General features: G+C 45.1%; 1 protein-coding gene and 1 long non-coding RNA gene across 2 annotated transcripts; both read right to left on the reverse strand.

The window, feature by feature from the left end:
* Positions 1-6,237: 6,237 nt before the first annotated feature.
* LOC118075388 (cystatin-B) lies at positions 6,238-14,077 on the reverse strand. The gene is made up of 3 exons (XM_035097335.2): positions 13,896-14,077; positions 10,282-10,383; positions 6,238-6,998 (listed from the first exon to the last, which is right to left on the reverse strand). The coding sequence occupies exons 1-3, from the start codon at positions 13,962-13,964 to the stop codon at positions 6,870-6,872; spliced, it is 300 nt and encodes a 99-aa protein (XP_034953226.1). The 5' UTR covers positions 13,965-14,077; the 3' UTR covers positions 6,238-6,869.
* On the reverse strand, positions 8,357-10,260 carry LOC132591280 (uncharacterized). The gene is made up of 3 exons (XR_009556894.1): positions 9,865-10,260; positions 9,383-9,621; positions 8,357-9,038 (listed from the first exon to the last, which is right to left on the reverse strand). It is a non-coding gene; the product is annotated as an uncharacterized LOC132591280 (long non-coding RNA).
* Positions 14,078-26,417: the final 12,340 nt, after the last annotated feature.

The raw sequence follows: 26,417 nt of genomic DNA on the forward strand, positions 1-26,417 counted from the left end.
TTCAAACCCACCATTCACTTCAGCTTCCCAGTCTGCCTGTTCTGCCTGCTCCTCTACCCAACCCCGGGGTTTGGGTTTATTAGGGTACCTATGGTGAAACTCTCTCTGCAGCCTAGATGCATGTATATCACTCGCATTCACCCATGAGTTCTCCTCTGGTCCGTACCCTTTCCAAGCCACCAAATACTGTACCCCCCTGCCCCTTCTACGAGAGTCCAATAGCTGAACCACTTCATATTCCGGTTCACCCTCCACCCAGATGGGCAAAGGTGGTGGCTCCTTCCTCTTCTGATACCGGTGTCTTGGCGTTACTGGCGATAAGAGTGACCGATGGAACACCGGATACATCTTCATTGAAGTCGGTAAACGTAACTTATATGAAACAGGATTTATTTGTTCCAACACTTCGAATGGCCCTACCCGTTGCGGCAGTAACTTCTTACAACGTCCCTTGCTCGGCCAATCTTTAGTGGATAGCCAAACTTGGTCCCCTACCCTTATCTCCTTGCCCACTTGCCGGTGTTTATCAGCTTCTGCCTTATACAGAGCCTTCGCTTTTTCTAGCTGTTCTCGCAGAATACTGTGCAACGCTTCCATTTCTTCTGCGAACTGTTCAGCTGCAGGCACTGCCAGTCCATCTCCCTGACCTGGAAACACCCGTGGATGTCGCCCATGGCAGGCAAAAAATGGCGTCTGCTGTGTAGAAGCATGCACAGCATTATTATAAGCAAACTCAGCCAACGCTAGTTTCCCAACCCAGTCATCCTGTTGATAATTCACGTAACAACGTAGGTACTGTTGCAACGTCGCGTTCGTCCGTTCGGCCTCTCCGTTTGTCTGAGGATGCCGAGCCGATGAGAGGCACACCTCCACCTTCAGCAATTGCATCAGTCTCCTCCAAAACTGGGAGGTAAACTGCGTTCCCCTATCAGACACAATCTTCTGCGGCAATCCATGCAATTTGAACACATGTTCTATGAAGAGTTGCGCGGTCTCCTGTGCCGACGGTAATTTCTTGCAAGGAACAAAGTGTGCCATCTTGGAGAACAGATCTACTACCACCCAAACCACTGTCTGTTTCTGCGACTCGGGCAAATCAGTGATAAAGTCCATAGCAATGCCTTCCCACGGTGCTTGTGGTGTGGGCAGTGGTTGAAGTAGCCCGGCTGGTGTTTCGCGAGGTCTTTTGGACCGTTGGCACACTTCACATGCCCGGACATACTCCTTGACCTCCTCCTGCATCCGTGGCCACCAAAAATCCCTTGATACCAGACGTTCCGTCTTCCACTGCCCAAAATGTCCTGCTGTTGGACTGTCATGGCATTGTCTCAGCACCCTCGCACGAAGCTCTCCCTCTGGCACATAGAGAGCTTCCCCCTTGTACAGCAGCCCTCCTCTCTCAGTAAACTCCTTCCCTTGGACTTCCCCCTTACGTATTGCCTTCCTCTTCTCTTGAGCGAACCCATCCTTCTGCGTTTGTTGGAGAAAGTCTGACCGTTCTAATGCCGTCATTGTTGCTAGCTGCAGTTGTTCGGGGCTCAGGATCAATCTCCGTTCTAACCCGGTCTCTATTTCGGAATACTCCGGTTTTCGGGACAATGCGTCCGCCCGCTGGTTCTGAGCACTAGACACATACTTAATCCGGAAATTGAACCTGGCAAAGAATTGCGCCCACCTAATCTGTCGTTGGTTCAATTGACGAGCCGTCTGCCAGTACTCTAGGTTTTTATGATCAGTGCGTACCTCCACCTGATGCTGCGCCCCTTCCAAGAAATGCCGCCAAGTTTGTAGAGCATCCTTTATTGCCAACAACTCTCTCTCCCATATAGTATAATTTTGTTCTGACGAGTTTAATTTCCTTGAGTGAAAGGCACATGGTCTCAGTTCCCCTTTGTCATCTTCCTGGAGAAGCACCGCCCCAATGGCTTTGTCCGAAGCATCGGTTTCCACGACCATCGGCTTGTACGGGTCTGGATGAGCCAAGTATCTTTCCTCCACAAACAAGTTCTTAAGTCTCTCAAACGCCCTTTGGGCTTCCTCAGTCCATTTAAACGCCTTTTTGCCTTTCAAACAATCTGTTATCGGTGCTGTAAGGCCTGAGTACCTTGGTATAAACTTCCGATAGTAATTGGCAAACCCCAAGAATCTTTGTACATCTTTTCGAGTCTTGGGTCTTTGCCATGACACTACTGCCTGAACCTTTGCTGGATCCATGTGCACCCCCTCTGGGGTGATTCTATAGCCTAAGAACTCCACTTCTGTTACGTGAAAGTGGCATTTCTCCAACTTAGCGTACAATCGATGTTCTCTTAGACGCTCTAACACTTCCTTCACATGTTGTACGTGTTCTTCCAGACTCTCCGAGTAGATTAATAGGTCATCTAAATAAGCAAGGACCGAACGATCCAACAAGTCGGACAACACGTAATTAATAAATGCCTGAAAGGTGGCCGTGCCCGACTGTAGTCCAAACGGCATGACAAGATATTCAAATGTGCCGTACCTGGTGTTAAAGGCCGTCTTCCATTCATCTCCCTCTCTTACTCGTATCAAATTATATGCCCCCCTCAAGTCCAGTTTTGTAAAAATTTTAGCCGACCGTAATCTTTCCAGCAAATCCCCAATTCGTGGCAACGGGTAACGACTGGGAATCATGCGCTGGTTGATCTTCCTGTAATCAACTACAAGTCTTTTCTCAGAAGTGTTCTTCTTATCCACAAAGAAAATTGGAGCTCCTCCCGGAGTCTTGGTAGGCCGTATGAAACCCCGTTCCAAATTTTTTCGCAGGAACTCCCTCAGTTCTGCCAACTCCACTTCTGACATAGCGTAGATACGGCTGGCGGGTATCTCAGCCCCTGGCACCAGATCTATTTTGCAATCGTACTGGCGATGCGGTGGTAACCGATCTGCCTCCTTCTCGCAGAATACGTCTCTAAAAGACTTATACTGTGGGGGTATTTGTCTCTCTTCCCCAGTGAGCGGACCACAGTCTGGCGTACCATTGGCCTCACCATTCTTCTCCGCCCTGATTCCCAAACAATGTAGTCGGCAATACACTGACGAAAAGGTCATCGATCTCTGGCCCCAGGAGATCATCGGATCATGACGGGATAGCCAACTCATCCCCAAAACCACGGGGTAGGAGTTCAACCTGGTGATATGGAATGCAATGACCTCTCGGTGTCCCGGCAGTTCTAGACCAATTGGCATTGTGGCCTCTGACACACAGCCAGACAGCAACACTCTACCATCAATTGTTCTAACTTCTAAAGGTTCTTCCAATGACTGTGTCTCTATTCCCAACCTGCTCACCAAGTCCATGTCTATAAAATCAGTCGAGGCTCCAGAATCAATAAGAACTTCCACACGCTCGCCCCTTCCATCTGGGAGTCGTAGCATTGCGAATGCTGTAATTACTGGTAAGATCGGTCCAGGTGGAAGCCCTTTGGGTCTCTTTTCCCCCAACCCGAGGCCTCCAGAACGGGCTGGGTCATCTCGTTTCCCGACTGCTCCACTATGCCCTCTCCAGGTGTTGTTACATTTGTGCCAGACAGCGCACCTCGGTTTCTTCCTACAGTACACTGACGAGCCATGTGATTGGGGGAGCCGCAGATAAGGCACAACCGATCTCTCCACCTTCTCTCTCTCTCAGCGTGTGTAATACTAGGTGTTGTACCCCTTCTGATAGAACTACGTTGCATGGGTGCTTCTTCCTCCACCCTTCGTGAATCCGGCAGCTCTAAGGGCACAAATGTCCTGCGGCTCTCTGACCTTCCTTGGCCCCTACGCAACCTGTCCAGCGATTGGAACCTCAGGTCTAGTTGCAAGGCGACTTGTGCCACCTCTTCCAAGGTCTTCAACCCAGGATTTTTTGCCAACTCCACCCGAATCTCTTCACTGAGTCCCGCCTTAAACAATCCAACCAAGGCCTTTCCTTCCCAGCCTAGTTGTCTAGCAAGTCTCACAAAAGAGGACCAGAACTGTGCTACAGTTCCCTTTCCTTGCTTAAGGCTCAAGAACTCCTGTTCCCACTCTGCTTCTTGTGCAGGATTCCTGAACATGCTATCCAGAAGCTTCAAGAAGGCTGATAAGTTGGTGAGCACTCGGTCATTAGACATTAGGTAAGGGGCAATACACTGCCGCGCCTTCCCTTCCAAAAGCCCCACCACCAGGGCCACTCTGGCATCATCATCTCTGTATTCTTCTCCCTTAAGCCTTAAATAATACAAGCAGGAAGCCCGAAATGAATCATACTCTGCACCGCTCCCACTAAAACGTGGGGGAAGGGGAACAAAATTCTTTGCCACTTGCCTGCCAGATAAGTCAGAGAGTTGTCTTGCTTGTTCTGAGGTCACTCCTTCCAGCCGTGCTAATCTTGCCTTCAACTCTTGGTTCTCTGCCCAGAGAGCTTCAGTATTATCTTCTAACTTCATCTCCATTGCTGTTGCGCCGACTGATAAATCCCCAGCCGGTTGCTGCTTCCCCTTTTCTTCCATTCTTGCTTAAATCCACATGCTTCCCCTTCAGCAGCAAGTTAGATGAGTCATGCTGTAAGCAACAGCAATGGCTAGCACACAGTCTGTGTGTAAATAGTGAGTTTTATTCCAAATAGACAAAACAAAGGCAAGTAACCACAAGAAAGACTGCAACTTCCTGCTCAAGACCACTAGTTAATCAGATGATGACTCATCTAGCTCTCTAGCGTGAGTCCACCTCCTTTTATTCCTACGCTCGAACAACGCCCTCTGCCTCTCTCTCTGTAATTGCCATTTCCTCTTATCCTGTAACCCTCCCCTCCTACGTTCCTGTAACTTTAAAGAACTAGGAACAGACTCGGACAAACTCTCTTCTGAGGTTTGAGTTATTTCTGCCATTTGCTCACCCCTCCCAGCCAGTTCCTTTATCAAAGCAAGCCTCCCTTCCAGTTCCGGGCTATCAGCCAAGTCCGACAGCTGAGCCTCATTAGTTATCGGCTCTAACCTAACAGTTGGATGATGCGGAGCTATACCAAAATTGTCTAGCTGGCGGGGGAGTCTGCTCACCGTTAAATATCGGCATAACCCCTATTTACCGTACTCCATCCTACTTAACAACGCTTACGGCCGCGTCTCATCGATATGCCTTCCTTAAAGCTAGGTTCAATGTTTTTCCAACTAATGTGCTGAGACATAGATTTACTAAGGGCCAAGTCTCTTCAATGTGTGCTTGCGAAATGAAATCAACTGAATCTTTACACCATGTTATGTTTATCTGCCCTATGTACAGTTCGGCTCGTGCTAGTATATTAAACTCCATAATCCAGCCTATGGCTGATAATCCAGTTGACCTTCAGCTAGCCTGGGTTCTTCAAGATGTGGACCCTTATATCACTCTACAGGTTGCTAAATTCCTAACAGCCGTCCTCTCGTACAAGAGACGGAATGGAATGTTAGCTGATTATTGATAGTTATAAGAATTTTTTTTTTTAATGACATCAGATATTGATTTTAGTTAGGCGGCTAAATTTTTAATCTTAATCTTAAACCTTCAAGATATGTTCTTTGAATTGTTAATATTTGTCCTCGTGAGCTGTGAATTGTGTTATATTATCTGTGGTTTGTATGAGTCTGTGGTTTTTATTTGATTTGTTTTGTTGTGTTGTGTTTTATGATGGGCGTACAGCCGAATAAACATATTTGATTTGATATCTACTTTTAGAAGACATATGAAGGCAGCCCTGTTTAGGAAAGTTTTTAATGTCTGATGTTTTATTGCTTTTAATTTTTATTATCATTAATTATGTTGGGAGCCGCCCAGAGTGGCTGGGGAAACCCAGCCAGATGGGCCAGGTATAAATTATTATTATTATTATTACTACTACTACTATCTTTTTCCACCTCCATCCAACAGACTGCATATTTAGCTCTCCCCAAGGATTTGTCCAGGTGTGCTCTAAATCCTGCATAATATACCTCATTGCTGAAATGAGGTACAGTGGTACCTCTGGTTGCGAACGGGATCCGTTCTGGAGGCCCGTTCGCAACATGAAAAGGCTGCATCCTGAAGCGCCGCGTCATGCACACACGCCGAACCCAGAAGTAACTCGTTCCGGGACTTCCGGGTTCGGCGTGTCCGTAACCTGAAAAGACGTAACCCGCAGCGGATGTAACATGAGATATGACTGTACAAAACTTCCTCTTGCACACACACACATAATCAAAAAGTCCTGTTTCAATCAGGAACAGCAGTAAAGTAACATTTTTTAAGCAAGCAACTTCATTTATTGAGAAGGATCCAAAGTAGTGGTATACAAAAATAAATGCACATCAGATTAATTCTTGTGTACATAATGACTATGTAGTCCTATTCAGGCATTACTCACATGTCAGGCATAAGCGTACAGAGAGAGGATTGGGACCTGGTTTTAGCCCCACTCAATTTCTTTCTTCCCTTCTTTTTTTCTTTTTAGTAACCACATGGCCATGGTTGTGTGAGCAGAAAGCCCAATAATATGTGCGCTTCTGCTCATGAGCAGGGGGTCTCCACAACTGGGACACCTGATTAGTCAAGTGTCATGAATGAGGCTTTCTGCTCATACAACATGTTGCTATACACATGTGTGTGTGTGTGGGAGGGAGGTGATAGCGTAAGGTAAAAAGCACAGTCCCAGTCCTTGATCTATGCGCTTACAGTTTACACACAAGTAACACATAAATACTTGTATGCCACAGAAATTAATATGATCAAAGCATGGCTACATTACTACAATTTTAAAGCACCATACTATTTTTTTAAGAAAGAAAGAAAGATCATTTGGATTTGGCAAAATAAACACCGGTTTTCAACTTAGTAAAAAAACTGTAGAGGGAGAAAGGCTTATGCAGAACCGCTTAGAAGTAAGCCAGTTCATCGTGCTTTGCTTTCTTGCTTTGGTAACTGGTGAGCTCCAGTGGCTTGTTTTCATGAGGGAGGCGCTTGTACACTCTCAGGTGAAGGAACTCGTCATTGCCAATGTGGACCTGGAAAGAAAGAAAAGGGGGCCTGTAAATTGTGTGAAGTGAAGGCATGTGAGGAAATGTCATCCTATACAGCTTAGGCATCAGCGCTCGTCTTGCTTCATTATAGTTGTACAGTGGTACCTTGGTTCTCAAACGCCTTGGTTCCCAAATGCTGAAAACCCGGAAATAAGTGTTCCGGTTTTTGATTTTTTTTTTGGAAGCCAAACATCCGATGCAGCTGTTGGCTATTGTTTCTGGGGTGCCTGCACCAACAGAAGCTGTGCCTTGGTTTTCGAACATTTCGGAAGTCAAATGGACTTCCGGAACGGATTAAGTTTGGCGCTTTTGTTTTTGCTATTTATTTTGCGTTTTTGTTTTGGAGGCTTTTTCGGTTAATTTGTTTTTGTGACTGTGTGGAACCCAGTTCAGCTACTGATTGATTGTGTGACTGCGGAAATGAATGAAAGCCCTCCATCCAAACAATGACTATCATCAGTGAGGTAAGAAAAACAATTAATTTTAATTTTTATCATCTACAATGCTGTCTTCTTTATTTTATAGTACAGTACATAGATTACTGCTTTCATTTTATGGATCAATGGTCTCGTTAGATAGTAAAATTCATATTAAATTGCTGTTTGAGGGGTTGTTTTTAAAAGTCTGGAATGGATTAATCCATTTTGCATTCCTTTCTATGGGAAAGTGCACCTTGGTTTTGGTTTTGGAACGAACTTCGCGAATGGGTTAAGTTTGAGAACCAAGGTACCACTGTAGTTGGGAAGGGGGGAGGACTCAAGCTTCTTTCCTATGGAAGGATTGCTTTTCATATATTTGTGACGCCAAACAAATTCCAGGAGCTCCTCTTTAGCGTACTCTGTCCTAAATGATACCTCTCCCTAACATTTCTCAGGGAAATCATCCAATCCCTCACTTCTCTGAGGCTTCAGCCGCACCAACGTAAATGATTGCTTGACGAGTGCAAACTGCAATATCAGCACAGATGCATTACTGCTGTTATTGATGGAATGAAAACCAAGATTTGGTAAATGGGGCCTAATTCTCATTGAAGCAATAAATTTCTGTAGCAGATGTAACAGTTCAGACGGTGGGGTGGGGAGAGGAATCAAATGACTGAACTCTCTTTCACGCTAGTACCACCAGCCAAAGCAATTTCTCTCCACATTTAAAAGCAGTATGCTGGGGGAGAAGGCAAGAGAAAAATTCCAGCCCCTTAATACCCTTACATGTGCGGAAACATGAAATCTTGTGGGCCCCACCTACAGTTTGAAGTAGCACAGTGTCAGGATGCTGTCAGCAGCTCCTGGCTGGTTGCCCAGGAAAGTATAAAGACAAGGAAAAGTTTATTACCATCCTTTTTTATTTCAATCTTTACAGAGAGAGGCTATAGAACTCAGCCTCTTGAATAATGTTGTTGTCCCGAGTGAATCTCCACCCCCTTCTCTCCCACTTCCTCATTCATCACTTCTACAGGTGCTGCTACATGTCCTCTGTCTTTGAGCTCCTTGCTCTCCTACTTTTAAGGCTCCCCGGGTTCTGGGAGATGGAGGGTCTGGAATGCTTTCCAATGACAATGGGTCAGCCGGGTGTTGTTCTGGGCTCTCCCACGATTCCCAACTTTTCTGCTCATCTGCCTCTGAGCTGTGAATTCCCGCAAACCACCGTTGTAATTCTGAACTGTCTTCTTCTCTGGAAGGGTCATGCTGGGGAGGCGGTCTCCACCATTCCTCCTCTGCCCAGTACCTGACACCCAGCCAACAGGGAGGCACCCCTTGTAGAACATTTTCTCTCTCATAACCATTCAGATACAGACTTGTTATTTACGGTACTGTGGGCGAATCAGAAGCCCATCAGCATTAGAAAAGATTATGAGAAACAGTTACGACAGCAAGAGTCCCGTTTCATTTTTATGTTTAAAACCATATATCCAGGGGGGCAAAATTCTGAATTGGATTTGAATTGCTTTATCTGACACCTCAGCTTTGGGCGTTTCCCAGCTCTGTACCTTTAAATTTTATTTCATTTTGCTGTTACTAGCACCACCTAAAGGTAAAGGGACCCCTGACCATTAGGTCCAGTCGTGACCGACTCTGGGGTTGCGGTGCTCATCTCGCGTTATTGGCCGAGGGAGCCGGCGTATAGCTTCCAGATCATGTGGCCAGCATGACAAAACCGCTTCTGGCAAACCAGAGCAGCACATGGAAACGCTGTTTACCTTCCCGCTGTAGTGGTTCCTATTTATCTACTTGCATTTTGACGTGCTTTTGAACTGCTAGGTTGGCAGGAGCTGGGACCAAGCAACGGGAGCTCACCCCGTCACAGGGATTCGAACCGCGGACCTTCTGATCAGCAAGCCCTAGGCTCAGTGGTTTAACCCACAGCACCACCTGGAGACAGCTTTATAGCTTTTCGTTAGCTTCCAGTGTTTTAGCAGTGACTACACTGAATTATGAGCACTGTTCCTAAGTATGCATTTATTCTCATGATAGATGGGGTATGTGTCCATTTTATTTTTGTATTTGCATTGCATTATTTTGTATCCCAGCTTCTTTTGTTTAGTACATATACTAGGCATATTGTTTCATTCATTTTTTGCAGTCCATGGAAATATTTCTACTACCCATTACTGTGCTGAAGAAGCAAAATAAAAAAAATTCCTTCAGTAGCACCTTAAAGACCAACTAAGTTTATATTTTGGTATGAGCTTTTGTGTGCATGCACACTTCTCCAGATACACTAGAAACAGAAGTGTTTCTGAAGAAGTGTGCATGCACACGAAAGCTCATACCAAAATATAAACTTAGTTGGTCTTTAAGGTGCTACTGAAGGAATTTTTTTATTTTGCTTCGACTCAGACCAACACAGCTACCTGTGCTGAAGAAGTAATTACGAAACAGTGGAAAATATCCGGAAACACTGTACATCTTGACAGTGTATCAACCACTTCAGCATCGTTGGAACGCTATATTATTCATCTCTCTACTTAATTTTCGACGACTGACTTTTTGCTATTATATCTTGATTTATGACCAGCAGAGACTTTCAGAGACTCTATTGAATCCTGCTTTATTATTTATGAAGGGTATCTTCATGAGTTGTTTACATTTTATATATTCATTTTTCTGCCCTGTTTATATTATAAAGAGTTAGTTGATATTGCACGATCGCATATCATATGGTCACATGTTGCTCTCTCTTTTTGATATAATGGAGATTGGCAGATATACTGCATTTGACTCGCTAGCCACAAGAGCTCTACAACAAAAACAGCAGGCATATACGGTACCTTGATGAAGTAGTTTATTCCAGCAACTATCTGCGTCTTAAACTCAACTGCGTCAAAGACTTCAAAACTTCTTCCTTCTTTCTCTTCCACTCGTCCTTTCACCTTTGGGAACAGAAAAAGGTGTGGGGGTGGGGAGGAGGAATTAGATTTTGTTTGCTGTTGAAAATACTGTGAAGCCTGCAAAATCTCTGCCATTTGTGCCTGGAGGTGAAAGAAGAACCGAGAGCTGGGAAGGTTCTGCTCCCCATGGGGGTACTGCTCAAGACAGTATCCCCATGGAAACTGCCCCCCCAGCTTTAGATGTCCTATAATATAATGTGGAAAATAGAATCCTAGCTGAAATACAGCAAACCCCATCACCACCCACCCAGCATTAGGAAACTCCCTAGCAGTTTTTGAAACTCCCTTTGTTCAAGGCGCATTTTGCGACGGGGAATTTAATCAGCGCGAGCAGTTTCTGAGCTCTGGGTGCAGTACTGCACCTAAGATTTCAGATTAAAATTACAGAGTGGAAGGAAAGGAGGACCTTTTTCTGCCTCCCCGCTTCTAGCTACTCTTTGAAGAGTGGGGAAGAGACCCTCTTAAAAATATTAGGGGGGTTGGGCAGCAGATGTCAAACAGGTAGATCGTGTGTAAATCACACAATTTACACGTCCCAATAGTAGACCATGTGAACAACACACATAATATTTTAGCCACAGTTCATTCATTTTCAGCTTTGTATTCTTGTTATTTAAAAAATGTGCCTAGACATTCTGTTGTTGCGCCCATAACTTAGGTTTAAGGTGCCATTTAGCTCCTAGCTTTCATATCTCAGTTTCTAACACTGCTCCCTAGCAAAGCCAACCCCAGTGGGGGGTCCTGTCAACATCTATCAGCTGATCAGCACCAACAGGGAGTCCCGCTTGCAAAGGAACAATCGGGAGCTCCACCTCCATACTTGCCGCACACGATTGTTTGTGGGGAGCAATTTGAGGGCCAAATTGGGAACCATTTCAGACCTCATTAGTCCCTGTCCAGCACTGTCCATGCACAGGCAGTCCTCTCTTGACAGAGGCAGAGCTTTCATATGGCACAACCTGACTTCACACAGAGTACTTTTTGAAAAAGGCAGTTCATACACACCAGATCGTAAGATGACGTGCAACAAATGTGAATGAAGTACAGAGCAGGCAAAACTGAGAGCCTGATAACCTCAGCAAAGGGGATTAGAAAACAAGTTGTCATAGACAGGAATGAGCAATCAGACATGCAGCTATTCTGCTGACAACAACAACTTCCAACAGAATATTAAAATACAACAATCTATCAAACATTAAAAGCTTCCCTAAACAGGGCTGCCTTCAGATGTCTTCTAAAAAGTCTGGTACAGCGGTACCTCAGGTTGCGAACGGGATCCGTTCCGGCGGCCCGTTCGCAACATGAAAAGGCTGCAACATGAAGTTCCGCATCTGCGCACGTGTGTGACGCAATGCGGCACTTCTGCGCATGCGCGCAGGTCACGGACACGCCAAACACGGAAGTAACCCGTTCCGGGACTTTCGGGTTCGGCACGTCCGTAACCTGAAAAGATGCAACCCGCAGCAGACGTATCCTGAGGTATGGCTGTAGTTTTTCTCTTTGACATCTGGTGGGAGGGCGTTCCACATACGAATGAAGTGGTATGAAGAGCTTTGCTTGCTCATTTTCTTCCACGTCAGATGAAGGTGCAGAAGCAAGGCAAATAAGAAGTGGCCAACTGCATCTCCCAGCCCTTGTGCAGAGATTATATGAGCGAGAAAGAACACACGAGAGCAGGAATTAGGGTCAGAGGAAACAGTTTAATTCCTGAGTCAGGTTCCACATTATATTAAAATCTTAAATTATGAGATTAGGCACCAGAAGCAGAATATCTGCATTACTCAAGAAATATAAACCATGCAGACATCACACAGTGCATCCTCTGCTGTTCATTCGTCAATGAGACTGGGCAACTGCTCTAGACCAGCAGAAGACCTAGCAGAAAAGCTGAGCCCTGTGGATCATAGTTATGAGTGGCCTCCGATGAAATGTCCCAGATAGTTCCAAGTAACTGAGAATGGAAAATACGCAACTACAGGGAGGGATAGAGGAAGTGAAAGAGGAACATGCTGAAACATCACAGTTCCAAAGTTACTGAGCAATTCCAGGGGGGTGGGTCACAGGATCTAAAAGAACGGTTTAAAATGCACAAATTCTTATTTTCTTTTGTTGATGAGGGTGATGCTGGTTCAAAACAGAGCTGAATGAGCAGCCCCCAGTAAGGAACCAGAAATCCTCCTGTGCCCCTGAAATAAGCCTTGAGCTACCCCATTGCTATATATCTCCATTACTTGGGGAAAGTTCACTTTGAGATTGGTACACTTCAACCACAACGAAGCACTGAGTCAAATGCTGTGCAAGGCTGACTCATGGAAAACGCCCTCCTTGCTATTTTTAATGTGGGGTGATCAAACGGCAAGTTTCCAATCTAAGAAACTAACTTCTTATTTGGACGCTTTTTTCTAAGGGAAAGGAAGACCCAAAGCATTTCTGCACCTTTTGGTGGGAATTCATTTCTTATTTATCAAATTTGCATATACAAAACACTGCCCTGCCTCCCCAAATCATGAAATTTGGCTTTGATTATGCGTTTTGCTGTTTTTATTTTTTCTACATTGTTTGCTCTCTGCTTATTTGGAAAACACAACCTCTGTGCTGCTCCTGTATTTTGTAACTTTGATCATGTTTTGTTTGTATTTTTTATGTTAATTAAAAACCCCATTTTTAAAAAAGTTACGCATATTGTGGTGAATGCTCTCCTGTTGATCTATCATTTGGGGGAGCCCAAACTTATTTTGGGATGCAGGTTCATATAGTCCTATCCTTACTGAGGCTACTTACTTAATTCCACTTCAAATGTCCTGGGAAGGACAAATAAGTAACCAATTTCAACACCGTCTTTTGCTTTGGATAAGGAAGACTCCATAGGTTAAAGCAGTAGTCCCCGAAAATTGGGGGGAGGGGCTGGTTTAGGTACTTTTAAAAAACCAATGCACCTCTCCGAAGTGCTTCCTCCCTTTTCTCATCCATCTCTTTTCTAAAATCTATCCAGCCCCTTAATTAAACCCCATATGCCCAAGTGCACAAAAACTTACTTCACAATGCACAACTTTTCGTTTTGGGGAAATTGCGCAAAATGCGCCTAGCATTAGAATAAACCTTGGAGTGACATGAAAGGCACCTGAGCATCAATAAAACAGGTATGAAAACAACAAATACTGTACGTTGTTCTGCACACATCAACATTTCCAGGTTGACCTCTCTTTGGCACCCGGACTAACATGGCGACGACTACAGAACTTATGTGGGCGAAGGGTGTGGCTAGTCCTCATGAGGCCGTGTGTCAAGGGAGGAAGCTGAGAACGGAGTGTCTCGCCTTTCATTCCAGATGTTGGGAAGCCGATGAGCAAGCGCCACTGGAGGAGGAGAAAGGAGAAACTCTCTCCAGGCTGCGCTTTTATCTTCCCCACCTACCCATCCACCCAGCCAGCCACTAGTCCACCTCCAGAGATTTCTCCAGCTGCGTAAAACTGCAAGGAGGACCCTTTCCTTACTTCCTGGGCGATTTGCTGCGTCTCCGCAGTGGCTGCCTTGGCCTCGCTGGTCCCTCCGCACACCTTCATCCTTGGGGAAGCAGCAGCAGCAGCGCCTTCCGCGTAAAAACGAAACTTCGGTGCGCAAAGGCGACCTTCGTAACTGGTTGCCTCTCTGTCAGCTGGTCAAATGATGCAGCTGGGCAGGCGGAGAGAGGGAGGCTTAGAAAGGAGGAAAGGGGGAGGGTGACGCAGCGCAGGATGGGAGAGAGGATTTCTCAGGTTCAGCACTGCAGAAGCCATTTTCTTTTTCCAACCCAAAAGATCCTGCAGTAGGCGCGAGAGACACACGCAGAGAAATCCGCGAAGAAAGCCAGGAATCAGATTTCGTTTCAAAATGTGACCGGGCTTTGCATTGCAAGGACTGGAGTTCCCTCCACGCATTCCCGGAGATGCTCCGCCCAACCCAGACCTCGATTGGTGTCGATTATTTATTGCATTTATTGTTAAACGGTCCGGCTAGTTAAAAAACAAATGCAGCCAAGGGGTGCGTGCGCGGCTTACAAAACCTTGCAGTGTGTTGCCGGCGGTTAATGTTGCAAACTAGGTGAAGGGCGGGGTCGACAGTGACCAAGTAATGGGATCCGGTGTTGTTATCCTATTGTGGCTCTGGAATGTGCGGCTAAACAAGTACGGTACAGAACAAGTCAACACAGCTACTTGCCCGCTGTTGATACATTGCAGGTTGGCAGTTGGACTGACAGAGTGGCGTACAAGCGCCCTGTAGTGTAGTCCGCTATTAAATTTTGGGAGTTGAACTGAAGTTTGCTTGGATTCTCATTTTAAGCAAAATAAAATAAAAACCCACCCTACAAAACGCCCCTTAAATTGCAGGAAAGGTTTATCTATTCCAGATAAGACCACACTTGACTTGTCTAGCTTGGTATCCTAACTACATATAACGTGACTGCAATGAAAAGGTTTTGCTTGAGATGTTTGCATGACGTGTTATGTGTAATTTTTTTTTGTTTGCATGTGCAGCAAATGGGTAAACTTAACCACAGTTTCCTGTGACATCCACACTCGAGATTTCTGGATTGACTGCAGTTAGTAAAAATAAGCCAGGAGCAAGCATGTTTGTATGTCTTGTTTTTTGTTGTTCTCAAATCAACTTACTTAGAGGACCAGGGTAATGCCATGCTGTGTGGCATCAGTTGCCAACAATGCATGTATGTGCCTATAGAGGCCTTTCTGACTAAGTATAAGGAAGAACTTTCTGACAGTAAGAGCTGTTGGGCAGTGGAACAGACTCTTTTGGAGGGTGGTGTGGAGTCTTCTTCCTTGGAGATTTTGAAGCAGATGTTGGATGGCCACCTGTCATGGATGTTTTAGTTGAGATTCCTGCATCGCAGGGGGTTGGACTAGATGACCCCCGGGCCCCTTCCAACTGTGCAATTATATGATTCTATGAATTAAGCCATTGTGGTTATCCTAGACTTCAAGCCTAAAGCTGCCATCTTGTGTATGCTTCCTTGGGAGGAAGCCCCACCAAATTCATTTGTGGTTGAGCTTCATGGCTGCAACCCTAAACATAGGAAAAAAGAAAGCTGCCTTATAACTGAATTAGGCCAGTGCTCCCATTTGGCTTTGTATCAATGACTAACAGTGTCTCCCTAAGGATTTTCCCAAGCAGCCTTATCTGGAAATGCCAGATCTATGACCTCCTCCATATAACACATGCACTCCACCACTGTGTTATAGCTGTACCCCCAAAGCACACTGGCCAGATCACTAGGGTTGCCAGACTCAATAGATAGAGGACAGGACCTCTGTGCCTTTAATTGCCCTGCTTTCTTTTGAGTCTGGAAACCTTATAGAGAAACTAGCAGACCCTTTGTTTAGCACAAACAAAGGGTAGGAGCAAGGATCTGCTAGTTTCCCTTTAAGGTTTCCAGACTCAAAAGAGAGCAGGGCAATTAAAGGCACAGAAGTCCTATCCTCTATTGAGTCTGGTAACCCTACAGATCACTGGGACTTCCTTCTAAGCAGAGCTAGGGTCAAACTGCACTCATGATCAGGGGAAAAAACAAAGGGCCAGGCTGCCAGGGCTGGAGTCAGATGCAGGTCAGTATGAAGAAGCAAAGCCAGTTGTCAGTGCTCAGTCAACATTTTATTCAAGGAAATGAACATACAATTCAGCAACACTTCCCAGTAGGTCTTGCCCCAGCGGAGCAGTTGTCACGAGGACTGACAGTTCCTTCCTTCTAAGGCTCCTCTTCTCCCAAGCAGTTTCAAACAGCATCTGAACATTTTTGGCCTCTGTTCCACTCTCCTCATTATTCTGTGCGTTCTTGGAGACAAGGCTGGAGGGGAGCTTGTCGCACCAGGAGAGGGAGACTCTCTGGATTCCTCAGCAGTCTCTTTACGCCCTTCCTCTGCTTCAGCCTTGGAGTCTGAACTTCTCCCTTCCGCAGGTTCTTCTCACTAAACTTTAGGAAACCCAGCCAGATGGGCAGGGTATAAATATTATTATTATTATTATTATTATTATTATTATTCCTTCAGCATCCAGTTCCTCCTCCCAATTTTCTCCCTCTGCCCCCCCCACTGCCCCCCCAATCCCCAGGCTCTGAGCCTTCTTCCTATGCAATCTCCCTTGGGGGTTCCCCGCCTGGTGCCCCCCCCCCCACTCCTCATCGTCCAGCCAGTCTCTGACACAGACTGAAGAATAGCACTTACTACAACTGCTTCCCTAGATTCTCCGAATTGCAGAAATTAGCCTCTTTGCTTATAGTGGGCACTGACACATGGCTTTTTTTTAAAAAAAGAAAGAGTAGACTAATTTGCAAATGCTCTATATAGATGCACATTTAAAAATGATTGCTACCCTACTGAGTCATACAGAGTAGACCCATTGGTTTCGGTGAGTCCGAGTATGAATTAGCTGGATGCATTATTTTACTGTTGAGTATGACTAATGTTAGATATCACCCTATGCTTTTTATAGAGGAATACAATACATCACAAGGGACCCAGGTGGCGCTGTGGTTAAACCACTGAGCCTAGGGCTTGCTGATCAGAAGGTCGGCGGTTCGAATCCCTGTGACGGGGTGAGCTCCCGTTGCTTGGTCCCAGCTCCTGCCAACCTAGCAGTTCGAAAGCATATCAAAATGCAAGGTAGATAAATAGGAACCGCTACAGCGGGAAGGTAAACGGCATTTCCGTGTTCTGCTCTGGTTTGCCAGAAGCGGCTTTGTCATGCTGGCTACATGACCTGGAAGCTATACGTCGGCTCCCTCGGCCAATAATGCGAGATGAGCGCGCAACCCCAGAGTCGGTCACGACTGGACCTAATGGTCAGGGGTCCCTTTACCTTTACCTTTACAATACATCACACTGTAGTGGGGAAGACCAGGACCCCCCCCCCTCTCTCTGTGTGTGCTCAGTCTTGCCAAAGTGCTGGCTGCTGATGGGCAGTTTCAGGGCCTCTGCTTTCCTCCTTTACTTTTAAACCAGATTTGGAATGGATAGCCATTCAAATAGAGGACATCATGTAGGGAACTGCCACCTGTCCTTATCCTGCCACCTGTCCTTATCCTAGCCTTCTGATCAGGGGCGTACCCAGGATCAAAATTAGGGGGGGGCAAGGGGCGGGAGGGGAGGGGCCACAGTGGGAATGTGGGCGGGGCTACGTGGCCTGCGCCTCCCAGTTCTTCCGAGGAGGCGGCCCCAGGCTCCCGCTCCCGGCACGAAGCTCCAGAGGCGTGCGGGAAGCGCAAGCTTGTGGCTGCCTCCTCCGCGCCTCCAAGCTGTTTCAAGGAGGCGGCCCCAGGATCCCGCGCCCAGCACGAAGCTCCAGAGGCGCAGGGAGCGTGAGCTTGTGCCTGCCTCCTCTGCGCCTCCCAGCGCTTTCAAGGAGGCGGCCCCAGGCTCCCGCGCCCGGCACGAAGCTCCAGAGGCGCACGGGGAGCGCGAGCTTGTGCCTGCCTCCACGCCTCGCAGCTCTTTCAAGGAGGCGGCCCCAGGCTCCCGCGCCCGGCACGAAGCTCCAGAGGTGCACAGGGAACGCAAGCTTGTGCCTGCCTCCTCCGTGCCTCACAGCTCTTTCAAGGAGGCGGCCCCAGGCTCCCCCGCCCAGCACGAAGCTCCAGAGGCGCGTGGGGAGCGCGAGCTTGTGGCTGCCTCCTCCGCGCCTCCGCCCCTCCCTAGAAGCAGGGCTGGTGGGCGGAGGCGGAGCCCAGCCCAGCGGAGCGCGAGTTCAGCGTTCCCGCCCGCCGCGCTCTCTGGTTTCCCGCCGCGCTTGGCCTTGCCAGAGGGCGCGCCGGGGAGCTGGAGGGAGGGTGCGGCGCGGCGCGGCGCGGCGGGAATGGCGAACTCGCGCTACGCCGGGCTGTGCTCCGCCTCTGCCCACCAGCCCTGCTTCTAGAGTAGGGCAGCTGCCCTAACTTGCCCCGTGGTGGGTACGCCCTTGCTTCTGATAGCCCTTCAAATGGACACAAGTCTCCAAAGGAGGACACTGACCACCCTTTCTTTGCCCTGCTTGTTCTGCTGATGTGTGCATGTGGTACCAGTTGCTCTGTCAGAGACCTTGTCCATTTTCCACATAATTTAAATAAGCTGCATTTTTTGTATTTTTGTGTGATAATAAATAATAATTACTTATATCAAACATTAAAAACTTCCCTAAACAGGGCTGCCTTCAGATGTCTTCTAAATGTCGGATAGTTATTTATTTCTTTGACATCTGATGGGAGGGTGTTCCACAGAACGTGAGCCACTACCGAGAAGGCCCTCTGCCTGGTTCCCTGTTACTTTGCTTCTCGCAGTGAGGGAACCACCAGAAGGCCCTCAGTGTCCAGGTAGAATGATGGAGGTGGAGATGCTCCTTCAGGCACGCTGGGCCAAGGCCGTTTAGGGCTTTAACGGTTGAATTGTGCTCGGAAACGTACCGGGAGCCAATGTAGGCATTTCAAGACCGGTGTTATGTGATCTCGGTGGCCGCTCCCAGTCACCAGGCTAGCTGCCACATTCTGAATTAGTTGTAGTTTCCGGGTCACTTTCAAAGGTAGCCCCACGTAGAGCGTGTTGCAGTAGTCCAAGCGTTGTTTCCTAAACAAACGAAGATGTGAAATTAGACTCTCTTTAAAAAAGTACTAGGGATGTAGTGAGACCAGAGGGACTTCGCCCAGCTGTGAGTCCTGAAGGCCCCTCCCTTTCCACCTGGCCCAGGGGGTGGGACCCACGCTCACCCAGCTCTACTAAAGTGGTTCCTGAGGAAACCAGAGGGACATCGCTATGCCTGACAACAAACCCTAACAATTGGATTCTTTTGCCCCATATTTGTGTGCCTGCCAAACAGCCGGGCCATGCTTATGATAATATTGTATTCTCTTGTTAATTATACTGTTTGATATTTGACTTCAGTTAGCAATGTGTGTTTTTTGTTTAATGTTTGGGTGTTTTTGTTGTTAACTTTGTGTTAAATATGCATTCTGTGGTTGACCTGCTTTGTAATGTTTTATTTTGAAATCTTTAAGATAATATTTCAGTCTTCTGTTAGTTCTGTTGCTTTGAATCTATATTTGACTTTCTTCAGATTGTTTTATTGATGTTTCAATATTATGTAAACCGCTTTGAGATTTTTCTTAAAAATGTAAAGCGGTATAGAAATAAAATACATTCAGACATACATACATACATACATACATACATACATACATACATACCTGAGATGCTAGGATAGGAAGCACCCACATGATCCAGCCTATCAAGACAGACGCCGGTGATGCACCAGGGGAGCATCTTTAGAGCAGCAGGAACAGTGCAAAGGTTGCTTGAAGAGGTCCTTAGATGCCTTGGCAGGGTTCAGAACCAAGCTTATTCACTGAAATCACTACCAAAAAACCTTCCATGCTAAAACTTTGGGAAGTGAGGGACATAGGGAAAAATAGAGGGGCATGATGGTTGCATTGGAAGTTAGCGAGGACACCGTAGGGATTTGAACCCCATTCCTGGGAACCAGGAGCGCCGACCGCCAGTGTCTTTTGCTTTTTTTTGAGCAATGCAACAAGGGGAAAAGCAAAACCTGAGAGAACATTCTGCAAATGTTCTCTCAGGAAAAAAAAACCCTTAAGATGTAAAGAAGAGCTCTTTGAGGAGACCTGTAAAGAGAACAAAAGAAAATGGGGAAAATTAGAGACCAATACAAAAAAACATTGCCTTTAAAAAAGACCACTGAGTGGTGGAATGTGGACTTACCTAAAGCAGCACAGGACAAATGCAGGTGACTCTCACTTCTGGTACAGTGAACTCTGTGAAACCTAAAGGCAGGGCCGGCTCTTCGTAGACCCCCGGTGGCGCAGTGCACCATGGCGTGGGGCTGGTAAGCTGGGCGCCGGCCTGGCAAGGAGGGCGCCGCACGGCGAAGCCGCGCGGAAACCAATTGCGCCCTACGAGGGCGGGGCGGGCGGCGGAGCGATCTCCGCCCCTCAGCACCAGGGCGCGCGATCTGCTCAAGACGGCCCTGCCTAAAGGAAAGTGGAGCTCGAACAAAAGAAGAAGTGTTCTCCTACCTGCAGGTGAGCCTCATTGTGGTGACGCAGAATAGGGCCTCTTCTGACAACTCAGTCACCGCAACCTGAAAGAGTCTTAGCACAAAGAGTTGCAGAAGGAACACGAGAAATTTTCTTCCTAGCCAAGCAAGGGATACTCACCTACTGTAGGTGTACTTCAGGCATACTGTATATTGCTGCTATCATTGTGATGTAGCATTTTAGGTTTACTTGTGAGGTATCTGAGCCTGTCATCTTCCTTCAGCTGGAATGGTCACTTCAAAGTGAGAAGTTTGTAAATTTTTGTTTGTATGAAGTCAATGTTTTGTGTTGTCTGAGCTATGTGCTAAATAGCTGTTCCTAGAAGATGCTTGGCAAAGATAAAATAAAATCCAAAAACCGTGGTTATTACCACCAGAGATCCACGTTACGTATCAGGGATCATTTTGCCTGGCCTGTTCCATAGTTACCTTTTGAGCTCCATTTCCCATATCTTTCTGTAATCTTGCTGGTTCTGCTGGAAAGGCTTTGTGGAGTTGATGTTCTAGTCTGTTTCCTCATTTGATCCTCACAACAACCCTGTGAGGAAGGTTAGGCTGAGAGAGAGAGAGAGAGTTTCATGGCAGTGTGGGGATTTGAACTCTAGTCTCCCAGTTCCTAATCCACCACTCTGGCCACTCCACTCTCTCAGGAACTTCCCTCAGAGAAAGCATTTTTCCACAGGATCCTGGACTTGCCATGTCCCTGAGCAATCACTCTCCAGTTGCCATCAACAGGTTCATCCTCCAAATGCTTTATTCGCCTTTTCAGCAAGTTTTATCTTGCCGCGTCTTTGTCTTCTTCTGAGGCAACCTGAGCCAACTTGAAATTAGAAGGAATGGTTTTGTCCTCTCCTTGTCTTCTTTCTTTTGCACATTTTTTTGCACATTTCTAGCTTCAACAACAAAAAAACCCAACTTTCTCTTCATGACATGACTTCTCTAGTTGCCTTTAAAAAGAAATGCCTTCTATTTTCCCTACTCATTTTCCCTCTGTTTTAAGCAGACTTCATATCCATGTGCTCCTACTTTTCATCCGAAGACTACCGTAATTAGTTTGAATGGTAAATAAAACTTTATTTCCCCCCCCTTGATTCCCCCCCTTCACATTCCTTCATTTAGCTTAATTTTCTCTTGGCTTTTCCAGTTAAGTATTTTTAATTTACTTGATTCTCTTTAACATCTCCATCTTGGTATTTTTCTGAGTTTTCACTTTAAATTTTGCTTGGCTAAACTTTTTTTCGGGGGGGGGGGTGACTTTCTCAAGGTCCACCATCGGTCTACAATTTGCTGTCCCTGTGTTATTAGGATTAAGTCTTCTTTGATCTTCTATTTTCCTTCAGTTTCCTTTTAATTTAAAATTTAATGTCTCTTATCTCTGGGAAGCCTGAAGGAAAGAAGAGTTGGAACAAAAGAAGAAGTGTTCTCCCACCAGCAGGTGAGCCTCATTGTGGTGAGACAGAATAGGGCCTCTTCTGACAACTCAGTCACTGCAACCTGAAAAAGTCTTAGCACAAAGAGTTGCAGAAGGAACACAAGAGAAATTTTATTCCCAGCCAAGCAAGGGATACTCACCTAGGTGTCCTTCAGGCACAACGTATACAACTATATTGCTGCTCTCATTGTGGTGTAGCGTTTAATGTTTACATGTGAGGTATCTGAGCCTGTCATCGCCTCTAAAAATACGGTACAAGAGTACTTGACAGCTACCTTCCTTCATCTGTGATGGTCGCTTCAAAGTGAGAAGTTTGTATATTTTTGTTTGTATAAAGTCAACGCTTTGTGTTGCCTGAGCTATGTGCTAAATAGCTGTTCCTAGAAGATGCTTGGCAAAAATAAAATAAAATCCAAAAACCACCAGAGTAATCGCATCAGGCGTTACACATCAGGGATAATTTTGTCTGGCTTGTTCCATAGTTACCTTTTGAACTCCATTTCCCATATCTTTTTGTAATCTTGCAAGTTCTGCTGGAAAGTGGAGTTGATATTCTAGTCTGCTTCCTCATTTGATCCTCACAACAACCCTGTGAGGTAGGTTAGACTGAGAGAAAGATCGTTTCATGGCCGAGTGAGGATTTAAATTCTAGTCTCCCAGTTCCTAATCCACCACTCTGGCCACTCCACTCTCTCAGGAACTTCCCTCAGAGAAAGCATTTTTCCACAGGATCCTGGACTTGCCATGTCCCTGAGCAGTCACTCTCCAGTTGCCATCAGCAGGTTCATCCTCCAAATGCTTTATTCGCCTTTTCAGCAAGTTTTTAACTTTCCGGTCTTTGTCTCCTTCCGAGGCAACTTGAGCCAACATGAAATTAGAAGGAACGGTTTTGTCTTCTCCTTGTCTTCTCTCCCCCCCCCCCCGCCTGCATGCATGCACATTTCTAGCTGCAGCAACAAAAAACCCCAACTTTCTCTTCATGACATGACTTCTCTAGTTGCCTTTTAAAAGAAATGCCTTCTATTTTCCCTACTCATTTTCTATTGGCTTTAAACAGACTTCATATCCATGTGCTCCTTCTTTTCATCGGAAGACTAATTAGTTTGAAAGGTAAATAAAACTTGATTCCCCCCCTCTTCACATTCCTTCATTTAGCTTCATTTTCTCTTGGCTTTTCCAGTTAAGTATTTCTTGATTCTCTTTAACATCTCCATCTTGGTATTATTATTATTTTTGAGCTTGCAGTTTAAATTTTGCTTGGCTAAACTTTTTTTTTGGGGGGGGAGGGACTTTCTTAAGGTCCACCATCAGTCTACCATTTACTGTCCCTGTGTTATTAGGATTAAGTCTTCTTTGATCTTCTATTTTCCTTTTTTTAATTTTTAAAAAGCCTTTATTTCGTATTTTATAATTACAAAACAGAAATCATAAATCATAAATTATATATCAGTTACAAAACAAAATCATAAATCATAAATCATAAATCACACCTCAGAATTACGCAAAAAAAAAAACCAGAACAGCAACTCCAGATCAATAAAGTAGAAGAAAGAGAAGAGAAAGAGAGAGAAAAGAAAAAGGAGACAGAAAGGAAAAGGGAAAAGAAAGAGAGAAAAAAGGAAAAGAAAAAGAAAAAAAAGAAAAAAGGAATATAGCACATATATATATATATATACATATGCCCATATCCATGCATACGCATATGAGATATGTGTACACATACATACCGGATAAAAACAACACATACATAGACATAGAAATATAATACAGATAAAAAAGAGCATTTCCTATTGTTTGAACATCACTTCCCTTTGTCTGTTCCTCCATATCCTGCTTTATCTCTGTCCCCACATTATCTGCTCAATTGACCTTTCCTCTATTTACTATCCGTTTGTTGTTCATCCTGTATGTATTTTAATCGAAGCATATCACCAAATTTGTATTTATCTTTTCTTTTTTTAAATACTCTTCAACATATTTCCATTCTGCCTTGCTTTTTTGTATCGGGATATTTCTAATTGCTGCTGTCATCTTTGCCAAGTTCATGAATTCCACTAATTTTTCTTGCCATTCGCCAATTGTTGGTACTTTCTCTCCTTTCCAATTCTTTGCTATAAGAAGGCGAGCTGCTGCGCATGCATATAGTAATATATTTTTTCTATCATTAGGGAAGTTATCTGGCACCATACTTAATAGCAGTATTTCTGGGTTTTTTTTTCAAATGTAAACTTAAGAATCTTTTTTAACTTTTCATACACATTATTCCAAAATACATATATTTTATCACACTGCCACCAGCAATGGTAATAATTTCCTAATTTCTCTTTGCATTTCCAACATTCTTTCGAATTGGTTTTATAAATTTTGGCTATCTTTTCCGGTGTAAAATGCCACCTATATATTATCTTCATCATGTTCTCTTTTATATTTGTACAGGCTGTAAATTTCAAGCCTTCCCTCCACAATTTGTCCCATTGCGTTCTGTATATCGGTCTTCCTAGATCTTGTGCCCATCTTATCATTGTACATTTCACTTCTTCGTCCTTCAACTCCCACTCTAACAAATGATTATATAATTTTGCTAATAATTTACTTTCATTATCTAATAATATCTCCTGTAATTTAGATTTGTTATCTATGAAGCCAATTTCCCTATGTTTACTCAATAGACTCTGCATCTGATGATATTGCAGCCAGCTCGAGCACTTATCCTTGATTTCGTGATACGGTTTCAAATTAGTTTCCCATTTTCCTTTATTAATAATTCCTGATATGTTAGCCATTTCTTATCATAAGTTCTGCTACTTAAGGCCGTCATCTCCAAAGGTGATGTCCACCAAGGCGTTTTCGGTTCCAACAGGTGTTTATAATCCGTCCAAATCTTTAATAATGCTTTTTAAAAAACGTGATCTGAAAATTCTTTTAGGTTTCCTTTCTTTTCATTTAATAAATATGAATGCCAGCTTGCTAAATTTCTAAACCCTTCCAAATCCAAAATTTCTTTATTTTCCAATTTTATCCAGTCCTTAACCCAGCATAAGCCTGCCGCAGCGTAATAGATCTTTAAATCTGGGACCCCCACCCCCCTCTTTCCTTAATGTCAGTAAGTAACCTAAATTGAATTCTAGCTTTCCCCCCCTCCCATATAAATTTGCTTAGATCTTCTATTTTCCTTTGGTTTCCGTTTAATTTAAAATTTAAAGTCTCTTAACTCTGGGAAGCTGTACGCTGGCTCCCTCGGCCAGTAAAGCAAGATGAGCGCTGCAACCCCAGAGTCGTTTGTGACTCGACCTAATGGTCAGGGGTCCCTTTACCTTTATCTCTGGGAAGCCTGAAGGAAAGAAGAGCTAGAACAGGCATCCCCAAACTGCGGCCCTCCAGATGTTTTGGCCTACAACTCCCATGATCCCTAGCTAACAGGACCAGTGGTCGGGGAAGATGGGAATTGTAGTCCAAAACATCTGGAGGGCCGAAGTCTGGGGATGCCTAAGCTAGAACAAAAGAAGTGCTCTCCTACCTGCAGGTGAGCCTCATTGTGGTGACGCATAATAGGACCTCTTCTGACAACTCAGTCACCACAACCTGAAAGAGTCTTAGCACAAAGAGTTGCAGAAGGAACACAAGAGAAATTTTCTTCCCAGCCAAGCAAGGGATACTCACCTAGTGAGTCCTTCAGGCATAATGTATACAACTGTATTGCTGCTCTCATTGTGATGTAGCGTTTAGGGCTTACTTGTGAGGTATCTGAACCTGTCATTGCCTCCAAAAATACAAGAGTACTTGACAGCTACCTTTCTTCATCTGTGATGGTCGCTTCAAAGTGAGAAGTTTGTATATTTTTGTTTGTATAAAGTCAACAGTTTGTGTTGCCTGAGCTATGTGCTAAATAGCTGTTCCTAAAAGATGCTTGGCAAAAATCAAATAAAGCCCAAAAACCTTGGTTATTACCACCAGAGATCCACGTTATGCATCAGGGATCACTTTGCCTGGCCTGTTCCATAGTTACCTTTTGAGCTCCAATACCCATATCTTTTCGTAATCTTGCAGGTTCTGCTGGAGAGGCTTGGTGGAGTTGATGTTCTAGTCTGCTTTCTCATTTGATCCTCACAACAACCCTGTGAGGAAGGTTAGGCTGAGAGAGAGAGAGTTTCATGGCAGTGTGGGGATTTGAACTCTAGTCTCCCAGTTCCTAATCCACCACTGTGGCCACTCCACTCTCTCAGTAACTTCCCTCATAGAAAGCATTTTTCCACAGGATCCTGGACTTGTCATGTCCCTGAGCAGTCACTCTCCAGTCGCCATCAACAGATTCATCCTCCAAATGCTTCTTTCGCCTTTTCAGCAAGTTTTTTTTAACTTACTGGTCTTTCTCTCCTTCCTAGGCAACCTGAGTCAACATATTAAATTAGAAGGAAAGTTTTGTCCTCTCCCTGTCTTCTTTGCTTTTTCTCCCCCACATGCACATCTCTCGCTTCAGTAACAAAAAACCCTGCCTTTTAAAACAAAACCCTTCTATTTT

This window comes from Zootoca vivipara, chromosome 16, assembly GCF_963506605.1.
Source record: "Zootoca vivipara chromosome 16, rZooViv1.1, whole genome shotgun sequence".
In the NCBI taxonomy this organism is placed as follows: Eukaryota; Metazoa; Chordata; class Lepidosauria; order Squamata; family Lacertidae; genus Zootoca; species Zootoca vivipara.